This window comes from Sciurus vulgaris (assembly GCF_902686455.1).
Source record: "Sciurus vulgaris genome assembly, chromosome: 12".
Classification (NCBI taxonomy): domain Eukaryota; kingdom Metazoa; phylum Chordata; class Mammalia; order Rodentia; family Sciuridae; genus Sciurus; species Sciurus vulgaris.
The window spans coordinates 28,094,771-28,119,376 of NC_136473.1; the positions used below are offsets into that span (position 1 = coordinate 28,094,771).

General features: G+C 39.2%; 1 protein-coding gene across 1 annotated transcript in view; it reads right to left on the reverse strand.

Annotated features, from left to right (window-relative positions):
* Positions 1–23,376, reverse strand: part of LOC306641908 (uncharacterized protein) — a gene marked incomplete at its 5' end in the record, with an annotated part of 274,212 nt that extends 250,836 nt beyond the window's left edge. The window contains 3 exons of the mRNA XM_079107261.1: positions 14,296–14,388; positions 22,335–23,055; positions 23,355–23,376. Of these exons, the coding sequence (XP_078963387.1) occupies positions 14,296–14,388; positions 22,335–23,055; positions 23,355–23,376 (836 nt within the window). The remainder of the gene's footprint in view (positions 1–14,295; positions 14,389–22,334; positions 23,056–23,354) is intronic.
* Between the last annotated feature and the right edge of the window lie 1,230 nt (positions 23,377–24,606).

The window sequence follows — 24,606 nt, forward strand, 5'->3', positions numbered from 1 at the left end:
CAGATGAGTGAACCGAGACAACTGTTTGAACATAGTCCTACATGCAACCTTTCTTAAAAGACGATTTCATTTCGTGTCATTATGCTCAGATTATATTTTGCATCTCCATGATAGCTAGTGCTTCTTATATTAACTGCAATAAAAAGAAATGGTAAAAAAATGCTAGAAGAATTATTTTGGTCTACTTCACAGAAATATTGTAAACATGTCACAAAAGACCATTAACAAGCAGAGCTGTCTAATAAATACTAAGCGATCCTTCCGAAAAAGGTGATTGGATTTGGTAAAGGACACCATCTTTTGGTAACCTAATAGCCCGATGTTCCAAAAACAACATGCTCTGCCCCCGTACAAATGACCTAAGGCAGAGAAAGAATGGCCCACTTTCAACTTATATGACCACTAATGACTACTTCTACTGGAGGGGAACCATCTATTATTCAGTGGCACCAGTTCAAAGAGGTTTTCCATAAATTCATGGGAAAAGCCACAAAAACGCAACAAAGCAGCTGTTTGGGGCCATAAACTCCCTAAACTTTAACTTGACATCTATAAGGAAATCCTATTGATACTGTGATTGCACATGGTTTTGTCTGTTGGAAAAGTTTGAAACGATGTTTTTTAAAAAATTCCAAGACTCTTTAATAAAGCTGTCAGTGTGATGTCAGTCTCCACCTCCTAACTGATCTAATTGTGCCCGTCAACTCCCAAAATGTCTCTAAAGAGGTAGGCAGGCAGATGCCATCTAAGGAGTCTTTTCCCAACTTCCTTCCCAACCCCACTCTACCTCAGTGTGCCTGGTGGGTCAGATGTTCAAGCCTGTCCCCTCCAGCCCTACCCGGGGGTCCTAGTCACTCTCAGAGTTTCCACCCCTTATTTTACCCATCACCATTTGACTTCCTCCTGCTCAACACTACTCATAAAAAAAAAAAAAGTCCAAACCTGTAGCAAAAGTAAAAAGAATAGGACAGTTAACCTTGTATAACCTCCATGCAGATTCACTATGAACATCTTTCTTTATATATGCTCCATATTAAGCAATTTTTAAAATCCTCCATGGTTCTACAACCTTGCCTTAGGTGAACTCAGCTCTTGGGACCCATTATTTTGCCCATATGTTGCCAGAGTCCCATTTCAGAGGGCAGGACCCTGAACCTTATTTCCACAGTCACAGTTGCTGGCTTTGGTCCGAGGACCCAAAACCACCATGTCCTTTTTCAGCAGATTTTGAACATCACTGTTACTAAGTGTCTCTTATTGCCCAACAAGCACCCAAACCATCCCAGGAGTACATCAATTTGATATAAATTCCTTGTACTTTTAAGTATATGAACTTGGGCAAATGAATTAACTCATCAAAGACTCCATTCAACAGCACTCACTGCACTGAGTTGTGCTAACGATTAAAATACTTAGCAGAGTGGCTGGCACATTGTCAGCATGTGTTAGCTGTTCTGTCATCTATTTTCAAATATATTCTTTGAAAATTCCTGATTTTCCAAGTGTGGACTCATCGGCGCATGCTTCCTCAAGCCAGGATGCTACATCGTACCCATGGTGGCACAGAGGCCCCCTGTGATCTGGTGTCCTCATAAGCCTCCAGCCTGGTCTCCCATCCATCTCCCCACAAACCCTGACTGAGCATGCAGGTATTGACACAGCTACTATGCATAATATATACTATACTATAATTTAATTGTTTTAAATTACTGTTGGGATCCACACTCAAATGCCATCTTACTATGCAGAAATCTCCAGCACGTCCTCCAGGTTCAAACAGGACCTTCTTTTGCTCTTCTACAAAAATGTGCATTTTGGAGCTGCTATTTATTTAATGCTTATTCATTCACCATGGTGTGGTTCAGTGGTAGGGCACTTGCCTAGCATGCATGAGGCACTGGATTTGATTCTCAGCACCACATATAAATAAATGAATAAATAAAGGTCTATCAACATCTAAAAAAAATATTAAAAAAAAAAACTGCATTTCCTTCATGTTCACACAAATGACAAATGTTAGGAAGTCATGTTTTGGGTGCTACTTCCCTGGGAATGTTTCCTACCTCTTTTTTTCTATATGACCCAGTCTGGTCTCCTGAGCTCTTCCACATAACAGAGCTCAATCATGAGCCAGATCCTCCGGGAATTAGTTCCACGATGTACATGTGGAGCCCACTGACGCTAACAATCCATCTGGCTGTGAAATCTTTCATAGAGCTTTCTAGACTTCACCATTTTCTGGTTAGCAAAGGAACAGGACTTGAAATCAAACCTCGAAAAGAATAAACAATGTTCCTTGGTGAGCCACACCATGGTGAATGAATAAGCATCAAATAAATAGCAGGAGATGACAAATGATGCTTTTTCTACAAGAAACAAATGCACAGCAGGGCATTCTGACCCATCACGTGGGCTTTCTTCTTGCAACAGCTCTCCTTGTAATTATCAGAGAGAAAGACAAAGTGAAACTCCTACTTCCTCCCTCTTTTTGGTATTAAACTTCTATAATCTTGAAGTAATAACTGCAAGACCTTAACAGACTTAACCATGTGCTGTGATAAATGAAGTATAAAAATTAGTTTTAAATAATCTCAGCACACTACGAAGGACTCTGATTTGGATATATCATTGCATTTTAAATTCAGCCCTGTCTTTGTACATAAGAGAAACAGTAAAAGGAAAAACCTTAAAATCACAGATTTACTCACACATAAATGTTGCATATTCATCACTGTCATGAAATATAATTCATCTTTGTACACATGCACCGTTTGCAGGTATTTTATCTGTCAAATTATGCTAAAGAGCAAACCAGTCTCTGGGTTACACTGATGGATGTAACCATCAAGAGCTTGAAGTCTTTTCAACGTTTTATAAATATCACATGTCATTAGCTACACGTTATCAGGGCCTCAGGAAGTCATTTTATACTTTGTAGAAAATAATCTAAATAAAAATTCACATAATAAAGATACTAATTAAGATGTTGGTTGAATTTATTAAGTTGATTAGGTACTTTAATAAAATTAATATACAAAGTTACTCCATTTCCATATGAATTCTGTTGACACAGGGGAAATTCACCTTTCTACTCCTTTATTTCTCTAGCAAAAGATGTCTTCCAGACTTTGACATATACTGATTTTTAGATTCAATACTAACATAAGTCTGTTTTCATATTAAATACTTAAGGTGCAAAATAAAGTTACATGAAGCTAACTATACAGTCGCCATCTGTGATGGGTTACATTGTGACACCCCCCAACACCTCCAAATCATATGTCAGAGTCCTAACCACCAGGACCTCAGAATGTAACATTTGAGGATAAGATCTTTCTAGAAGTAATCCAGTTAAAATGAGTTCATTAGGATGGGCCCTAATCCAATATTACTGGTATTCTTATAAAGAGGGGAAATTTGGACAGACATACCATTGGAACAAAGTCCTGGCATGAGAGCAGCCATGGAGAAGCCAAGAAGAGGGGTCTGTACAAGCCCTTCCCTCTCAACCTCAGAAGGAAGCATCCCATGACACCTTGACCTTCAGCTTATAGCACCCTGAGATAAGAACTGTCTTGTTTAAGCCACCCAGAGTGTTACTGTTCCAACACCCCTAGTAAACTAATGTCATCTGTTCTCTTTTCCTTCAAATTACAAATTTACATGTTTATTTTGATGGGGCAGGGGGCATTAAAGGAAAAAAAAATGTTACCATTTTTCAATTTTCAGGTAGATACCTGGACCAATAAGAAATCAACAAACTTTTCAATGGCGGTGAGACATCTGGATGTGAGTAAACACCAAGGTTAGACCAATAAGCTGGGCCCTTCTACCTTCTTCTCAAGGTAGAAGGTGATAGTTTCCAAGAATGTAAAGTTGGTGAGGTCACAACACACTCAGACATTCAGGACACAGAGGGGAAAACAGAACACAGTGCCCTAGTCCGAAGTCCAAAGGAGCAACTATCCCCATGCCATCCTGTCACAGGTGTGAAGGACAAAGGAATGAGGACTGAAACTTCCCTGTGTACACCAAGGACATATTTACAGATGCAAAGCCTTATCCAACATGATGCTCTAAAAGGTGATGACAGATTGACTAGGTGGTGGCAGGGGACAGGGACTTCCTAAAGAGCTTTCACTACATCTACCCAAATGCAAGTCCACAGAAGAAATGGCAAATGTCCTCCGACCTCCTGTGGTCAACATCCTGGTTTTAGCCTTCCTTTATCCCCTATTCCAAAATAAACAGATGGAGAAAGAAAGTATGCTAAGCTCCACAAACAGAGGCCGGGCTCAATGCCTTTCCCCCATCTCAGGTGTGGGTAATGAACACCCAGGCTTGGTCACAGGTGTGGAATAATGACAAAATCAGAATGTTAACTTGAACTGAACCCTAACAAATGTTTTTGAGATGCAGTCCAAAATCTCAAAAGAATTTCTTCAGTACTTGACAATCAAACATGAAGATTTCCAGCAACAAATCAACAGGGAGAGAGCTGATAATACTTATATGATAAAAAACAGAATAAGGAAGAAGGAACAATTCCTTATCATACTAGACTACCTTAGTTAGCACGCCTGTGAGGAACATGAATAATTAACTTTAAGTGAAGTAACTGATCTCCAGCAGTACTCCTAAAAGTTTAGGGTTTAACTGAAACATACACTTTTCGTAAACTCAGTGTTTAAGGAAACCATTTTCCTACACCTACTAGTTATTCCACATTCACTTATCTGAATAAATTTTCAAATATTCCAGTGGGGTTAACTCATTGTATGACTTCTGAAATTTTGCATGGTTTAGCCAAGCAGAAGATGAATTCAATCAGGCATGAGGTGGAAAGCATAATTCAAAACATATCTGTGAGTCTAAGAACATACAGCACCTGCAAAAACAATTCTTGATTTTTAAAGTGATACGTTTGTCTTAATGGAAAAAACGTATGCAAGAATTTTTAAAAAACCTCAATGCACAAAATAATAGAGACCAAACCAAGACTAAATTTACAGTTGAGGTGTTCCAAATACATGCAAACAACCTGTGAATGAATACTTCTCATAATCATACCCTGGTTCTCCCACAAAATTATGAATTTATAGACATGCTACAACTAAGTAGCTATTATAGTACAAAATTTAAATTTTGAATTTTGCTTTATTACTTTCAAAAGCACATGTCTCCTAAAAAGAAAAAAAGTATTCTTAGAAGTACATAGGCTTATGCCATAGAAAGAACAAGGGATTTCTTTATCTGTAAATATATTGTTATAAAAATATTTTCAAAGAGTCCAGGGCACATGAAAGATTCTGCCATTCACAAAACCCAAGTGAATGCCTAATAAGATCGACATTTACAGGAAATCACAGTGGCAATAAATCTACTGCTTTATTATTTATAGTTGTGTTTGTCATGAATACAGCATAACAAGGCAACAAGCCAGTATTTAAGGGCTGAAAGATTTATCCAACCTTAAACATATCAGTCTACGCAGGCCTGGAGTCTGTAATCATTATCGCAGTTTAATCTGTCTTTGCAAAACAAAACTAAAAAAAATAGACTCTGTGTCGCTGTGATTAATCATTCTTATTTAAAGCCAATCTGAACTAATATAAAAGGTCCAAAAAAGCATCACCAAGAACATGGTACTGGGAGACGGTGGAATTTGTTTAGAATACCATGTTCTGAAAGTGTCATGCAACCTTCTGTTAAATATTTGGTTCATTCCATTTTGTCATCCTGATTTGTATTCTGGAAGCCCTTGGAAGCTACAGGATTATTTCGTTACAACCACAACATATGTTGGTGAGCAAAATCCCAGATTGGTTGCCGGGTTCTTCCCCGCTCACCGCAAAGAATAACGGAACTTGAAAATTCCAGACAGGGATGTTGAGTACTAAGGCTCAACTTTCCGCACCAAGGACACCAGTTGGTACAACTCAGCAACCTATGAAAAAAAAAACAAATCAGTGTAAACAGTTCCTGAGTCCTGACCATACATGGCAGGAGCATACAGTGGAGCTTAGATGACAGTGTACTCTGAATGGAAAGTGGCCATGCTGTGGAATTATCAAAATAAAGCAAAACTGGCAAGTCATCTCCTTAGCATTTGGTGTTCATCTTCGGAAGACTGCCAGGTACATAAATGTTGCCAGGGAGAACACATGTCTTTAAGAAAATGAAGAAATAAAAGGAAAAAGCAGGGAGAGAGAATGGGGGAGGGGGCAGTGGGAGGGAGGAAAAGAAAACGAAGAACTTGGCTAAATAAGCAGTTACAGTTACTAACACTGCCTCCTCCACCCCCCACAGTTGCTTTAATTCTGATGACCAGTACTTATTTGCAGATGTACATAGTTTTCCCTGACCTTGGCAATATCAAAGCATTTATACAGTTAGCAGTTCTTGCACAACCACTCGAAAAGAACAGCACAAATGTTCTACCCTTCAGTGCCAGGCAGCCTCTGTTGTTCCTTCTATCCCACCTATTTTTCTTCCACTCAATTAATTTACCCACTTAGGGTCTAGTGTTAAAATAAACTGCTTTATTCTTTCTAAACAGCAGACCTTAGGGATTTTCTTATTCTTTATTTTGATGAAGTTGGGAGAAAAAAGAGCTGAGATATAAGAAAACTTAATTCACTTCATGAATTTATGCCAGGAACCAAATGCAAAGGGTTTTAAGAATTACAGCCTTTCCAGATTTGTTATGATAAAAAAAAAAAAAAAAAAGTCCTCTCATGCATGGGTCTGTTCTCAACACGTAGCCAAAGAGTACAGAGTTTATACTAGAATCAAAGACAATTTCAGTATCTACAATTACCTTAAGAGTCCAAGATAAGCATAAACAGCATGGACAGTATTCATTAGTGCTACTTATAGTGCTTACAAATCAGTGCCTTGAAGCTTTCTGGCCTTCAATCAATTAAAATATCTATTAACAAAGCAAAGGCCCCAGCAGACCGAACTGTTTGCCCAGGAGACTAAGGTGACACCGGGTGTCATTCATGTGTCCAAGTGAACAAAATTCAGAACATGGTGATTCATGGGCTCACATCAGCCTCAGTCAAAGCTCAAAAAAGACCAACACAAGGTTGCAGGAGATTCACACTCAAGTTCATTTCTTTTTTTTTTTTTTCCTGATATATTGTGATTTATTTTATTTTTATTTTTATTTTTACAGATTGCATTTTGATTCACTGTATGCAAATGGGTACAACTTTTCCTTTCTATGGTTGTACACAATGTAGATTCACACCATTCGTGTAATCATACATGTACACAGGGTAATGATGTCTGTCTCATTTCATCATCTTTCATACCACAGCCCCTTCCCCTCTCATTTCCCTCTATGTTATCTGAAGTTCCTACATTCTTCTCTTACCCTTCACCCCTCTACCCCCATTATGTATCATCATCCATTTATCAGGGAAAACATTTGGCCTTTGGTTTTTTGGGATTGGCTTATTTCACTTAGCATGATATTCTCCAATTCCAACCATTTACCTGAAAATGCCACAATTTTATACTTCTTTATGGCTGAATAATATTCCATTTCTATTTTTTTTAAATGTTGGGGGGCAATGGTGGGCACAAACTAGGATTCTGAGCAACTTTAATGGAAGGTGTAAGGGAATAATGCTCTTTTTAAAAATCATACTGCCTAGTGAAAATTCACTTTTACTATAAGGAAGGAAGTTAAAATACACTAACTTTATATCTTTGTATGCTCTCATCTTAAAAACACTGATAGGAATCTCTCCACAGGTCCTCCTTAGTTGAAAGGATTAAACTTTGTGATTTTCATTAATCTCTTTCCTTTTTGCTACAAGGGAGTATAGCATTATCAATCAAGATAACAAAGAACCTAGAGTCAGCCATTTAGAGTCAAATTCTGACTTCAATCTCTTATCATGTGACCTACCATGGAAAAGTTACTCTACCCGGCAATGCCTCAATTTTCTCTTCTATAAAATGGGGTTAGTTACAACATGCAGTAAATATTTGATGTTAACTATCATTATCTCCTCTGCCACGGTCTATTTCTTATTTGGGTTTTAACTGACGTTCCAAATAGGCAATGGTATTTTAAACAACATTATAAACTCTTAAATAGTGGCTTGCCAGGCATCAGGCATGGTTCTAAGCAATATACAAATCTGAACAAGTATTACAACTAACTTTTGATGGAGGTACTATTTTCCAGAAGAAAATGCTGAGGGACAGAAAGGCAAAATTATCCAAAGGTCCACTGTACATGATACAGCGAGAAAACAGTGTCAGAGGTCAGGTATTTAACCACTACCCTGCTTCTTGGAGGAAATCATAATAAATCTCACAGCATCATAATTTATATAAGAGAAATAAGCAAATTATAAGTTCAGGAACTAGTGTACATCTATCACATATAGGTAACAAAGGAATGAGACTTTAGGACTCAAATGAACTACAATTAACATTCTATTAATGCTATAGGAAAGTGTGAGGAGGAAAAAGGGCTATCTTTGAAATGTTTGCTGTAAGGTTAGTTAGTTCATGACTTCACAGAAAAACTATATAGAGAGATTAGAACCAAAAGCAACCTTATTCCTAACGCCCATTAGGAACTTCCACTAATATCTGCCCCACAACTAATATGTCCTGAGAATGAAGGCCACCAGGAAGCACTGATTAGGACACAGTCCCTGCCGCATATTTAAGCATGGGACTGATGTTCTGGAGGAAAATAAACTTCAAGAGGAAATTCACCCAAGTCCCCATGTTTAAAATATCACTAACTTCCAATAGGCTGTTAACATTAAGTGCCAGAAAGGTGGTTAATTGGTTAGATAATGATGACCCGTCATCATTGCAATAATTCTTTAAAAAAATTTTTAGACTTTTATTTATGTTTATGTGGTGCTGAGGATTGGACCGATTGTCTCAGGAGTAGTAGGCAAGCCCTCTACCCCTGAGCCCCAGCCCCACTGCAATAATACTGAATGCAACTGTAATCTTGTATCAGAGCCTAGAGCAGATACTTATCTATAAGCAATTTTTTAAGACTAATGATTCTTCCTAGTAAGTGCAGTTAGGGTACCACAGATAACGTCCAAAAAATAATAATAATCAACCAGAAAATTCAGAAAGTTTAAACGATGTGTAAATGCATTTTATCTTTTGAATTCGTAGTTTTTCTTCACGTTCATATTCTGGTATGTTCTAATAAGTTTCAGTATTTCAGTAAATAGATAACATAGTTTCGACCAAATGGCTGTAGATCTAGTTACTGTGACTAATGGGATATTTACTACAAAGAATGATACAAGGTCCTCAAAAGCACTTTCATATTATATTCGTGTATGACATTCCACAGATGTTCCCCAGATCCAGCCACAGGAAATTTGTAAATTTTTTTTTAATCAGGAAATGGATATTAATACCACAACAAACTTCCACTAAACTGTCACAGAATGGCTGAAATGAAAAAGATTAACATCGAGTGCTGACTAGGATGTGAACAACTGAAACTATCATATGCTGCTTTTGGGAGTGCAAATTGGTACAACCACTTTGGAAAACATTCACCATATTTAGTTTGCTGGAACACATGCTAACCATGTGATCTAGCATAGAACAAAAATGCATCCATATGTTTACCAAATATACATATAAGAACTGATAAAGCAGCATTGCCCTCAATAACCCCAACTGGAAATAACTCAAAGTTCATCAAGCATAGGTCATATAAAGCATCTATGGCAGCCCCGTACAATGGAAAGCAATGCAGCAAAGAAATTCAGCTGATTACTAAAATGTACACGATAGATAAATAAAACAATCAAAGTTGTTAAAAGAATTCAGACACAAAAAGAACTGATTTATATAAAATTTTGAAGTCAGGCACCAGGATGGTCTTAGAAGGATAGGTTACTTTAGTGAAGGAGGGAATACAAATTGACAAGGACCACAAGGGGCGCACCTGGGTCACTGGTAATGCTTATTTTTGCTTATGCTTATCGATTATGTTTCCAGTCATGTTGTAATGCTTATGGTTCTACTAGTACGTCGACTATATAAAAATTCAGACTCATTTGTGCCCTTCTTGGCGCATATATATATATATATATATATATATAATCACATTATTAAGAAAAGAATTTTAAAAATTAAGAAAAAGCTGGGTACAGTGGCACATGCCTATAATCCCAGCAATTTAGGACTGAGAGGCTGAAGCAGGAGGATCACAAGTTTGAGGCCACTTAACGAGAGCTTGTCTCAAAAATTAAAAAAAAAAAAAAATTAAAAAAAGGGGGGGCTGGGGATGTAGCTCATTGTTAAAGCATCCCTGGGTTTAGTTCCCAGTACCACAAAGAAAGAAAGAAAACAGGCCTACTCTCAAGCCTGACTGTATATACATCTCTATCAGTGTGCCTGAGCTACCACAGTAGAGTATCAGAGGATGACTTAAGCGACAGAATGTTCTTACAGTTCTGGAGACTGAAAGTCCAACATCAAGGGGTCAACAGAGCTTGTTTTTAAGAGAGGCTTCTCTTGTTGACTTGCAGACAGCTACCTTCTTGTCAACTCAATTGTAAGGACACAACAATGTCCTTACACAGCTTCTCCTCTGTGTGCACAGCATCCCTGATATCTCTTTATCTTCTTATATGGACAATGATCCTATTGAATTAGGGCTCCACACTTCTCATCTCATTCAACCTCAGAGGATCCCTCTGAAGACCCTATCACCAAATACAGTCACAATGGAATTCTACGTATGAATATTCGGGGAAAGTAATTATAGAATTCTATGTATGAATTTTCAGGGGAAACAATTAGCCCAAAACAAACCAATATTCTCAGATATTAAAAATCAAACTTTTAATGTTTCTCTATGTAAAATTTTCACATTTCCAACCTCTAAAATTTAAATCTCAGTATTAAAACTACCTAAAGTTTCCCATTGTAAATGTCCTTATAAATATGTTATTTATAAAAATAAAATTTGAAGGTTTTCAAAATTATATGCAAATAATTTTTAATTTAAAGATGATGTTTTTAAATGAAGTCCAGTTATACTGACCACTTCTAATGCCAATTATATATGCGCCCAGGTCACAGACAGGTAAGTGATATACCTCGACCCAAGTCCCTTGTTTAACATCTACTTACGATAAACCGAAAACATTTAAGAGGTATTCTTTCAAATTACGTATGAATCCAGCATGCTTACTGTTACCATCTACCATGCATTCTGCAAATGCTTTCAGGAGATCACATCTATTAGGTTTCCAGTCATGTTATGAGAGCTTTTGCTTATTTTCAAATGGGAACAAAATATGGCCATTTTAATGTAATAGAGATTACATTTTCCCAAGGAAAAATACAATTTAAAAATTTTTTTAGTTGTAGATGGACACAATACCTTTATTTTATTTATTTTTTATGTAGTGCTGAGTATTGAACCCAGTGCCTCACATATGCTAGGCAAGCAGGCAAGCACTCTACCACTGAGTTACATCCCTAGCCCCAATTTTTAAACTCCAAATTCTTGCCAAAACAGCTGGTTTGCCTTCAATAACTGTGCAATTGGCACACAGGATCTTGGAGGACTGTCTGTGTATGGTTATTACCCCCAAATCCATGCCATAGTGAGCACCTTGTTCTATTGAGATTCACGGAGACGGACCTCTACTTTTACATTTTGGAATAGATGTTTTGCCTTCTGTAATGGTTAATTTGAATTGTCAACTCAATTGGATTAAAAGGTGCCAAAGATTAAGAGGCTTCTGGATGTTTCAATGAGGGTGTGTCTAGGAATGATTCGCATGTGGGATAGCTAACTGAAGTGGAGACCCTCCCTAAGAATGGCCAGCACCATCCAATAGCATGGTGGCTTGGACGAAATAAAAGTTGGAAGAAGGAAGCAACAGCAGAGGCAAGCTCCATTCTCCTGAACCGGTTCTTGATTGCTGCTGCAAACGCCTGAGGACGTGAGATTCTTGCTCCTTCACCCTTCCAAAGCAGACTCTGCAAAGTGATTCTCCAGTGAGTTTTCAGAAGCCTTCAGTCTCAGACTGGGATAACACTGTTGATCCCTCTTGTTCTGAGGCTTCAACCTCTTGGACTGCACGGCTACTGGTTCCTCCAGTTCTCCAGCCTGCAGATGGTCATTGGCTTACATGACCAGAAGCTGGATAGTCCACCATCTAATAAATCCCCTTTTAATAAATCATACTTCCTGTTGATTCTGTTCCTCTAGAGAACCCTAATACACCTTTGTACATTCTCAAATGTGTTATTACAATATATATCTACATTTAGATTGTTTAACAGTTCTCATTTATAATTGCTCTCAAGAATGCATTTCTAAGAACATGTCAAAAGGAAGATATTGAGGAAAAACAAGTTCCAGTTACTTTATACTCAGTGTGTGAATCCCTCCTAGTCTTGTGAATTGAGTTCTCAAAATTCCACAAAAGAGGAATAAATAAATACAGTGCCAAAGGGACAATTGTTAAACAGGGTTCAGTGATTGCCTTTTGATGAACATTTTCAAGAGCTTAAATGAGAAATAATAGACTCTATACTATTAGGTTTCTATTTGCCACATCTTGCTCACTTAAATATTGGTTTCCATGCAATTTCGACAAGTTGCTTTGGTCCTCGCATGTTCAGCCCTCATCTCATGACTCAAAGTTGTGGCGTTAGCCTCCCAGGTTAGATCTCTTTGTCCCAGAGGCAGAATAGATATGGATACTTGAAATGGAAAAGACTTTGGGAAACTTCCCTTTTGCTGACTCATGTAAGTATAACTCAAGGCCTTTCATTCATGCCAAGGACTATGAAGTCCCTTCTGCCCACAATAACATCATACCAAGGCAAACATCATGGGTTCCTGCTACAACATTCCTAGCCCCTCTGACACCATCAAAACAGTGCTCTAGAGCAGGCTTCCCTTGGCTTCATCTCTTTTCTTTCTAAATATTTCTGGGTAAACAAGTTCCGCTCCTTCTTAGCCAGTTCTCTTAACTTCCTGCAATCAAAAAAATTCCCAGTTGGCAGAGACCCAAAATTTTTCCAGTAGCCTAAGAGTTAGTTACTCAGACATACCAGTGGCATATGCAAACGCTGTATAGAGAACAGACAGCTGGGCAGGGAGCATCCTCTGATGGTATAAATATGAGGAGACAGCAACAAGCCAGCATGGAAATCCCCCAGTGCAGCAGGAAGACAAATTTAAGGACAGTTGTAGCTAACCATGGGAAACAGACCTGAGGGAAGCACTTGGGTAGTGCCAACCAAGGGTCAACAGACTTAATAAGAGGGTCAAATGTGACCATCCCCAATAAAAATAGAAATAAAATTTCAAAGGGGATTTAGAGAAGGCCCTCCTACCAGAAAAAATGGGAGTGGGGAGTGGCAAGGGTGTAATCTAGAGCCACAATGCAGGACCCAAGAAACAATACAGAAATGTGACATCCATAAGAAATGGGGCCGCTCTCCCAGGTGACAGATTCTTTACAAGAGCACTGGTCCTCACTGAGCCAGGAAAGCAGGTTCCCTTGCAGTTTCCTCCCTCGTTTTCCACTCCACCCAGAGGCATCAGAGGGAGACACATGCTCACCCACATCTCAGGAGACTTCAATCTGAACAGACCCACAGCCCTGGCAGGGCTGTCTGCCCATGTGCTTCCTGCAGGACTTGAAGTCCTTTCTGTTACCAAATAGAAGAGTGTTTATGCTAGGGAACCTGACACTGTCTGCTTAGGGGACAGTTCCAGACCACTGGGCAGAAACACACCACACGTTAACTGAAACAAAACTAAGCCTCCAAAGAGAGCAACCATTTAAAGAACATCAGTGACGCCATGTATTCTACTTAACCTTGGAAGCTTCAACCATTTCTTGACCAAGAACAATCTTCTCTTTCTCAATCCAAATCCAAAGAGGAAGAAGAAAACTCCAGCTAGAGGAACTGGATGTCACCGTCTCCCTCCCGTGGAAACCACCAAATTCAAAACCCAGCAATCTTTCCTGCTGTGGTATTGTCATTGTTATTGAAAAAAAAAAAAAAAATCCTCCCTAATGCTGTCTACACTTCTCCTTCCCCAAATTGCCAGGAAAGACTGCAATTCTTACTCACAGTCTCACTCACATTGTAAATATTTTCATTATGAAAAACAGCACAATTTTTACTTTAATTCATAGTAAAACCATGCCATGTAAGTCTTAAAAGTTTAAGATGACTCTTTAAAAACATTAATTCCATTTTAACACACACTTTTCAAAACCATGAATGAAAGACCTCCCTTACCTGCCGAACAAAACTGTTTGAGGTAGTGTCAGATGATGTGCTCCCATCGGATCCTTTAAATCTGTTTTTCTTTCTGGCTCCTTTTCCATATGACTACCAAAAAAAAAAAAAAAATGAGATTATTATCAGGCCCTTTCACAGGAATCTAGGCCTAGTTCTAGAAAATATCAAAGGCCAAAACAAGTAAGAAACTGCCACTAAATGGGCAAATGGAAAATCAGTACTGGTGGAATCACAAAAATTTAAGTATATGGGGAAAAGGGGTTTCTAGACAAAGCATTTAATAACTACTGAACAGAAACAATTTATGCTATCTGCAAATATCTTTAGCATCTTTTCTAAGCATTTACGAAATAAGCATTTAAGAATAACACATTAAAGATGATTTGTTTCAATAATAGGATCCAGCCGAGCACAAACACCTACAAACAAACTTGCTTTTTCTATTGTATCTACAGTTTACATTTGAGCTCTAAAAATGTATTATGTCAATACAATTCCAAGCACATATAAATTTATTGCAAATATTAAACATTAAAACAAATGAAAAATTGTTGAACACTGAACTTTAGAATTAAAAATGCACAGGTCAGATTCCTGCCTATAACCTGCCTATAGCAGGCCTTGAGCAAATTTAACCTTTTCAAGCATCATTTTTTTCATCTTTAAAATGGGGCTGTTTTAAATAAAATAATGTATTTATAACATTTAGAACAACATCTAGTACATGATGAAGGTTCAAACTAATATATAAGAAGCAACTACACATGAGGACTGGAAAGTAAGGGGTGAGATTGGACTAAAGAATATAATATGATGGCAATTACTAGGCTCATAAGATCATTGAATTATCAGAATATACAATCATGCTCTAGTTATATAGTCAAAGTTTTCATTAAAATATAAACCAAAATATACATAGCACTTAGGCAAGCTGAAATCTATTAAACATTTTTGTTTTGAGTAATTTAGGTAAGTTTGCAATCAGTGAGAGGGTGGTATAATATTAAAGCAAAATTTTTTCTTAAATATGTTTGTTCTCTTCCAAGTATCTAAGGGATTTATGTAATACAAACGTGTTTCCATGACATTTAATTAACTCTGAACTTCATAAAAGGAAAGACAAGCTAGGCTGGGCTTTCATAATGTAATATACAAAGCTCTTCTCACTTCACAGCTTATTCTTCTTTCTTACATAAACATTATTCAATAAACTGTTGAAAAATAACATTCTTTTAACTATACTCTTCCTTTTCCAATTATTATGTAAAGGTTTAGATAGAAGTATCTTACAAGGCCTAAGAAGGCAAAAATCAGGTATGAATCTCCTTAAAATTATTTTTAAAAAATTATATTATTCCAAATGTAAAAACACTTATTACCTTGAAAGCACTGTTAAGGCCTAACACGTTTCTTATGGGAGGGTTGGGGACAATCTATGTTAAATATACTATTTATCTTCATAAGGAAGATCAATTATTTTTGAGAGCAAAGACAAAATACCATCTTATACCTTTTTTCCTTCCGGGACCATTTTGAAACTGGAAAAGTGTGTCTTTGCAATCCTGTTGTTTATTTCAGTTTTTTAATGATAAATATTTTACTTTTCAGCTGCTTGGGTGTCTCAAGCTTTTCATGGCTGCTCATAATTGCCCAATATGCACTGTGAGAGTCACAGGATGCTGAAGACATTCAGTCCCAGAGGTAGTGGCTGCTTTGTGCAAACAGTTAGGCACATTTAAAACCTCACGTTAATTTTTCTAGACCCCTGGGGATACTGTTAGCAAACAGTATTTCAGATGCACTTAGCTACCTATGCAATGTAAAGATGGGATTAATAGTTTAACTCTCCTAAAACAGTTTGCATACTAGAAAATAACACACTGAATCAGATGGAAACTGGTGACAGTTTTGAAAATACTGTCTTCCATCACTTGAATGCTTGAGTATGACTTATATTATTAACTTGCTCATATTTAATATTGTTACAGCAAATCCCTATTCATTATATACTAAAGTCAAAATAGATAATTCAATTCTGCTATTTTACTCACATTAGCATAATTTCTCTATTAAAGTGTCCTTTCTTTAATTGTACTGTAACTACGCAATGACTTTTTTTGTATAAATCAGGATAAATAAAGCATCTCTGGAAAGCTAATGGGCTATTTTTATGTACTTTAAAAATATTAGTGAAAATTTATACTGCCATTACAAAATTAGACTTCCTTTTATCCAATGCATATTTAAAATCAAGTTCCTCTTGCTGAAATAACTTTTTCCCATTACTCTAAATCCTTGAAAATAAGTATTTCATCTGGGGAATTAGAAAAAGGTGAAGATGAAACCTCCCCTAAATGGATAAAGGTAAGATTAAGTGTCCAAATATTTAGCTGACTATATTTAAGAAAGAAGCATAGTTTTCTTAATTTTCTACTTCAAATACAGGTACTTGCATGAACAATGGTTTCTTTTTTAAAAAATTTCAGGAGTATTTATGAACACCCAGTACTAAAAGAGTTATCCATTAGGGCAGCTCTGGTTATAAGCAAAAAAGGAGAAAAGACAGGGGTTTGGCCAGAGGATGGTGTTACCTATACATTCTCCCTGGTATCAGTAGGTCCCCAAATCCTCCTCAGAACCCAGAAGGTGATCACTTTCTACTCGATGCCTATTAACTATATGGAGCTTAATAAAAGCAAACTATGTCACTATAGTAAAAAAGGGGAAAAATATGTTTAAAATCCTTTAGTTGTCCTAAAACGCCAAACTAAGATTTCAGATACAAAAAAAATTTTCTGAAACTTCCACAATTTTATTAAAAATATGCTCAAAGTTCATCATGTCAATATCAGCTTAGTATGAATATCCTGACACAAAACAGTTTTTAAACATGGACTCTACTAGAGAACAATGAGAAGAAAGAGAGGGATGGATTTTATTCAGCAAATGAATATTCACATTTTCAAAGGCAATTAAAATCTAATTTCTGAATAATCAAAGGAGACAGTAGTAATTATGCGTTTTCAGTTAACTGCAGATTACAGCAGGGCACACAAAGTTGCCATGGCAGCCCCAGGGGGACAGGTATAAGATTGATGCCGGGTCTGTGTTCAATGGCTACATACCGTGACAGTTTTACCCAGGAACTGCTCCCCATTAGCAGAGTGCTGATGCCTCACGTTGATTTTCATCCTCAATTCATATTCGTCGATGTTTATCCCTTTGAATTTCATTTTCCTCATTTTATGAACCCAAAGCAAACAAAACCAAAACTACCCGGTGAGGAATCATCCACTAAATCTCATTTGCCAATAGCTTAGGGTAAACAAGGCTGTCAGTCCTTTACTAGGAGGGAAGTAGCTGAGATTACTTCCACAGAAAAGGGGAAATATAAGTTGGCTTTTATATAGATCAGTTCACACAAAAGCAGAAAGAAATCAGGAAGTAGCATTAACAGAGCCCTTTGTGGGTAAGGCACATGGAGGAGAAAGGAAGGATCAGGCCTGCACATAGAAGTTTACCCAGGGAGGAGGACAGGGGTTGGCCAGGGACTCTCATGTCAGTCTACCTCCTGCCATGCTGGAAAAGATCTCTGAGAAAGGCCCTTTCTAGGACTACCATAGTTAATTTTAACTCTCTGTAGTTGTAAAGTGGTGTTTCACATATACTATCTGTAGGACATAGACTTCCATGTGTCTTCCAGTCACAAATTGAAGAGTTCCACCACCCCTTAGAGGGTGAACAGATTTCACTCAGCTTTTCTCGAGAAAACCAAAGTTACCCACTGATAGGATTCAAACAAGTTAAATATGCAACAGGTAAACTAAGTCTTTACATAATAAAAGCACAGAACTACCAGAACAACTACTCCTCAATTCAATCAGACATTTGAAAACACTCAAAGTGATTGGCATATTTTTAAATTTCTCTCATGCAACTCCAGAACAAAAATACCACTCAAAATGAAAATGACCAGTGGTTAGGAATGAAGGTTTTTGCAAAACATATAAAGCACAGGACCCATGACCATTACGTTTGAAGAATGCAGAAGACAAATTCGTACCAGGGACCTAAGAATGTTTCTGGAAAACAGTGCTGACTCGGTTTAAAAGCCACAGGAAAAAAAAAGGCTGCCGCTCTTTTTTGATAAAGCTCCTCGCTACAGCAGCTCAGGATGTTGTCATTACCAAGCCTTAGCCCTCCAACCTGCTTGTGAAGCATCTGGCAAAGCTGGGCTAGGGCGGAACCAGCTGGGATGTGTTGCTAGGAGCAAAACAAACAGGCCCTCTGCTTACTGCCTGTTCGTTTTCAGGTGTGACTGGAGATGCTGGTTACAATCTCTTGAAGGCCTAAATTGGCCAAACTACTGCTCCTGTTTCTCGTCCATTTCCTCTTCTGTCATCATACAATTTTCAATCCCAGTCACTCGCTTCCCATCCATCCAGGAGCTGTTCCACTCCCTGGAGAATGACCAGTTCCATACTTTAGAGTAAGGCTGTCCACTGGCAATATAATACGAGCCACCTGCCTATTTAACATTTTCTAGTAGCTGCGTTAAAAAGGCAAACAACAACTGGGGAACTTATTTACAATGATGCATCTTATTTAACCCAACATATTCGAAAGATTATCACTTCAACATGGAACCAATTTAAGTTATTCAGATGTGTTCTTTATTTCATATTAAGTCTTGGGATGCATGGGTGAATTTCATATTTATAGCTCACCTCAATTCAGTCTAGCTATATTTCAAGTGCTCAAAAAACTATAGGTAGCCAGCATGTATTACAGTAGGCAATGTGGACTTGGAGAGTCCTACATGAGCACCTTGACTTTAAAGATAGAGACTGTCCAAGTTTGCACCAAAACTGTTTAAAAGGTTACTGAAAAGGCAATGCAATCTGCTTACATCAAAACCTTCAAGTGCTTGCAGTTAGATGGCCATTCCCTTCATGTTAAGTAGCGCATCCATTCTGCTTATGAAAGTATACTAGGGGAAGGGGTTGGAACATAAGAGGGTGTTCATTCCACTATGCAAGATTATTGATCCAAAAATAATGACTGTGCAGATTGTGAATCTACATCTTTTGCTTTTTTCATATGAAACTTTTAATGTAATCCTGAGGTGAAGCAGAAAAGTTTCTTAAAACCGATAATTACAGGTTCTGTTTGCAAATGGTAGTTCCATTTCTGGGTAGAATTACTATTACTCAGTGCCACAAGAGAAGGGGATGCTCTAAAGATAATTTCCTTTCTCAGGTGGTTTGACAGCTGGTCTTTTGCCCACCAGAACCACCGAAAGAATGGCTTTGCCCAGTTTCACACAAGCCTAGGATGCCATGATTAATCAGATACAAAATAAACAGGGCAATGTTGCCCTCTAATAATGGATGTCATGTGAAACCCAATTCAAGCAAAAACTGCTTTCATTTTTGGAAGGCAAAGAAAGCAAAAAAGAGATTCTGTTGCCATTCAGTGTTTATACCTCACCCACCTGCTATACAAAATGCACTCTTTTCCTCTTCACCATATCCTATATCTATGCAATCACTTACCAATTCTGTGGATTTATTTTGAAAGGTCTAGTGTGAAGACCTGCCAACATCCATAATCTTTTTATCCCTTTAGGCCGTATTACCTCTTGCCCAAACTCTTACATCAATTTTTTCTGGCAGCCCTCTTTCTGTACTCCAAACTATCCTAACATTCCCAGGTGGATCTCTTCAATGAATGGTCAACATGGCTGCTTTCCTGAACCCCTTCTACAGATCTCTATTATTCAAGACACCAAATGTTCCTGCCTCCAAGTTGTGGCCTCAAATTGTCTCTTTAGTCTGATGCCTGACCATACCTAATCTGTACCCTTCCACACTCTTTTTAAGCTAGGGATTATAAAAGTATGCTGTGAATGTGACTTCTAACTTGTGTGATTGCTTCACAGATGGCCCCCTACTATTTCAAAACCTGTCGCAATCTCACCCACCCTTCAAATTTCTTTTTAATCTATGAAGTCCTAATAGATTACTCAATGTAGAATATTTGTGATTTATGCCTTTTAACCCTTATAATATTCTCTTATGGACCAATGACATACAATTGCTGTGCATTTGTTATACTTCCGGCTACTGGAAATGTAAGTTTTTGAAGGCAGAAATCATGAATCATTTCCACATTGCAGCTGCACAATAAATATTTGTTGACTTACGTTTAATTATATAAACCACTAAGTAAATTACCTCTTATCTGAAGGCAGTCATGCTTCGTGTCAGCCCTAACTTTGATCTCCAAGAATTTAGGAACTGTTTTTATTATATGAAGACTTTTCTTTTAAAAAAATCCCTCAAGGAAGATCAAAGAGAAAAGAGACTTTTAAAAAGTCCCTTCCTCTATCAATATTCAAGACCTTCATCCTAGAATAACCAAGGTCTCCGAGTACATTTTTCATTCCCATCTAACCCGGCCAGCATCTAGATCAAATCAGGAGTCTAAAACAAATGTGAAGTGTAGGAGTTAGAATCTGGATCCTCTGGCAGAGGTTACAAGAGAACACAGCTAGTTAGTTACACATCCCCACATTGCTGGTGAAGCCAAGCAGCTCAGGTTAGACTAAAATCTTGCTATTTCACTACCACAAAAGAAATGTATTTCTGATTATACACGTCCTTAGTTCCTACATTCTTCCCATCTCAAATCAAAGTAAATTATGTGTTCTAAGTTAGCACATTTATTTCTCAGTAGTCAAAGAAAGTTCAATAAAGCTGAACTATTATGCCACTTGGAATTATTATTACAGTATCAAAATACCTCCAGCAGCCAACTTCCACCTATCAAAATAACAACAGCATTGAGACATGTGCAACTTTCATTAGGCTGGCTCACACCACTCCACTACCACAATAAATGACACTCTTAGATGATCTCTCATATACTTTGTGTATGTGTATGCACACATACATTTATACCTACACACCCATGTATCTTACTACAATTTACAATCTGGCAAATATAGGATTGAAAGCCAATGTCATTAAACAGACATTTCTCCAAAAAGATGCTTGCATAGTAACCCTAACCTCTTCACAGCACTCGCCAGCCAGCCCACAGCTAGGAGTCTGAAGTCATTTCCCCGCTAGGCTAAAAGTTGAGAGACTCCTTACCGCTGAGATCTGGAGGTGTCAGTAATCTAAACTGTACCTGCCAAAGCCTTACGTAAAAGCCACCTTATCATTGCCCAACGCCTACAACTGACATCTCTTATTTCACAATGAGCAGAGAAGCAGAATTTTTCCAGAAACCGCAAATACTCATCGGAGAGGCAGGGGATCCTAGAGTTCCCCGAAAGAGCTAACATTTCAAGGGAAATAGAAAAATTAAAACTTTTCTTTTCCCCAACTCTCTCTCCTTAAGGGAAAGGAACAAGGAGTCTAGGCAAGCTTTGGTAACTGCCACGGGGGATAACGGAGTGGTCGGGGCGAGGTAACACCCCAGGTGCTGAGGGTGGTCGGCGCTCCTCCCAAGGCGTCCGGCAAGGTCCACCGCCCACCCCCTCCCCCATTGCACACATACCCCACTCCCACCCCCGCTGAGAGCTGGACCAGAAGGGTCGGCGTCGGAGAAAGCGCTGCGGGAAGCTGAGACCCCTCCCGCCCACTCGGACTCACGATCTTCAGCAGGTCCAGTCCACTCGCCTGGTTCATGTCTCTCCATGTGCCTCTCCCGGGAAGGAGCGAGGAGAGCTGAGCAGAGCGGCCGGGAAGAAGCCGGGAAGACCGGCAGGTCGCCCCCGCCCCTTCCCACTTGCTATTCAGAAGCAGAGAAAAATGGAAGCCGAAGAGCCAGGGAAAGGCGCAAAGGGGCAGGGTCTCCAGCGCCAGGAGAGAAGTGGGTGGCAAACGGCAAGGGGAAGAGGAGGTGGCGAGGAGACCCGGGAGCGAGGGAGCTGCGAGGCCAGCGATCACCGGAGAGGAGGCGCGGAGAGAAACGGAGGTCGGCGCCCGGGCGGCTCACAAAGAAAGAAGGCGCCGCGCTCTCGCTACCTGTGCTCCAAGCGCCCCCGCGGGAGCCGCGTTGTCCAGCAGTTCCATCTGGGTCTCCTGCGCCACCGCCGCCGCCGCTGTGGGAGGCGACTTGGACATGTCGCTTTGGACCATTGGCAAAAAGTCGGCTGGAAGGAAGCGAGCGGCCAGCCCCTGGCCGCGGGTCCCCTCCTCCTCGCCCCCGCCCCGCGGCTCTTCGGGGACCGCCTGGGGCTCGGGCCCTGCCGCTCAGCACAGCGCCCCGCAGCGCCCCAGGGCCCGGCTCTCAGTGCGCGGGACCCCACTGGGCCATTGTGCAGAGCCGGACGCGTGGAGCCCGAAGGTGGTGGCTCAGGCACTCGGCTGGGTGGCCGGGGCGAGGGACTCCTTCCGTGGTGCAGCAGTGCTGGCGGCGAGACGCGAACTGCGGGCGCCGGGGAAGGTCCTCGCCAGGAGGGAGGGAGCTCCGGGAGCGCGAGCCAGGGGGAGGCGCGTCGGAAAGCGAGAGTGACAAGCAACCGACACCGCGAAAAGTTCCTCGCAGGAGGCGCGGGCCGCGTGGGCTCAGACCCAGCCGCTGCGCGTCGCCGTGGCACACGCGTTGGAAAGTTTTCAAAGCCGCGAAAGCCAGGCCTGGCGCCCGGGAGGTGACTCCGGCTGCAGAGCTCAACTCCCGCTTCTCCAAACCACGTCCAGGACCTAAGAGCCTCTCGGCGGGCGGGCAAGAACCGGTCACTCAGTTCTTAAGTAGAAAGTTTTAAATGGGCAAAGGCTTCATGCAACTCCAGAGAGCAAGTGCCTGCAAAGAACATCCATAGCAGCTGAAAACTCTAGATTATGTCAGTGATGAGGAACCAAAAAGAAAAAGATTGTGTGCCCACCTGAATCTACAGCTGACCTCCTTAACTAGACACTAATCGACCAAACCTGAGTTCAGACTTTTTTTTTTTTTTTAAACTTCTATTCGTCTTAGTCTTTGCTTTCTTTCCAGGGTTGATGTTTGGCTTAGAATATTCTATTCAGATATTCCTAATAAAGCACCTTTTAATAGGTTGCATCTCATTTCGACGACTTTTACTGTAGTAGAAATCTCTGTACAAGTTTTCCAGGCGTCTGAACGAATTTTTTAACAACAAAATAAAACACTTGTGTACACTTTAATATTCACGCAAAAGTTTCCTGCAGTCTTCAGTTGCAGTACTTGTTCTCAAACACTAAACGGATATTTTAAACTTCTGTCCACCCACAATACACTGATTTGAGCCAGGCATTAAAAAAAAAAAAAAAAAAAAGTCTTGATATGGCTTAAGATTTAGGTATATCCAAATTGCCACTTATTTTCTCAATCTTTAGGGTTAATGCTCTAATGCCATTTTAATTTACATTTTACTAAATAGAAACACTAGAATATCAGTCTGCAATTATTTAAAAAGGGAGAGGTGTGGGCCATGTTCAAAAAACAACAAAGTATGGAACTGAGAGCTGTGGTTTAGAATAAGGGTGGTAACCAAGCAACAAAGAATGAGGCACCCTGCTTTGTAGGCCTGGTTGGGGGGCTTCCCAGCTCCCTAGCTAAAATTTTTTTGTTTTTGAAATCTATTTATAACAATTAGAAGTGCTTTTAGATATATGCATTATGTTGTATGTTTGTGTGTGAAAAATGAAAAATAAATTGTATTTAAAGCTTTGTTAGCCCCATGATCTTTTGGCAATATCACTTTTCTGGCCCTAGTTATTTAAGCAAGCTGTTGATTTTTCTTGAGGATACATTTAAATCTCAGGGATTAAATCTAAATTAAAACATCAAATCTACACTAGATGTTAAACTCTAATTTAAAAAAAAAAAAAAAAGATGCTAGGGACTATGCTTATTCACCAGGACACACTTGGAAAGCCAGCAGGTTGTCCTCCAAATTCTTTCAACATTAATTCAAAAAGTATGAGTCAAGTTTCTATTTAGTGCTACTGACTGAGCACAGCCAAAGAAGACCAGATCACTGCCCCCTTGGGGCTCAAGTCTAGGCACTGAGTACTTGGAAGTTAATTAATACATACTTGAATAAATGGTTTTAAAAAAAAAAACAAAAACTGGAGATTTGATAAAAGAGTATCCCCCTGACATCCATCTGATTTCTTCAATCATACTTCATTGTTTGTGCATCCTCTTTGAATTATGACCATTTGGGAAGTAGAATTTTATCTTTCGTCAGAGTTCTAAAAAGACCACAAAATAACAAAACAACCCCCCCAAAATGACTTTTAATAATGTTTACACTTATAGCCAGAAGGCAAG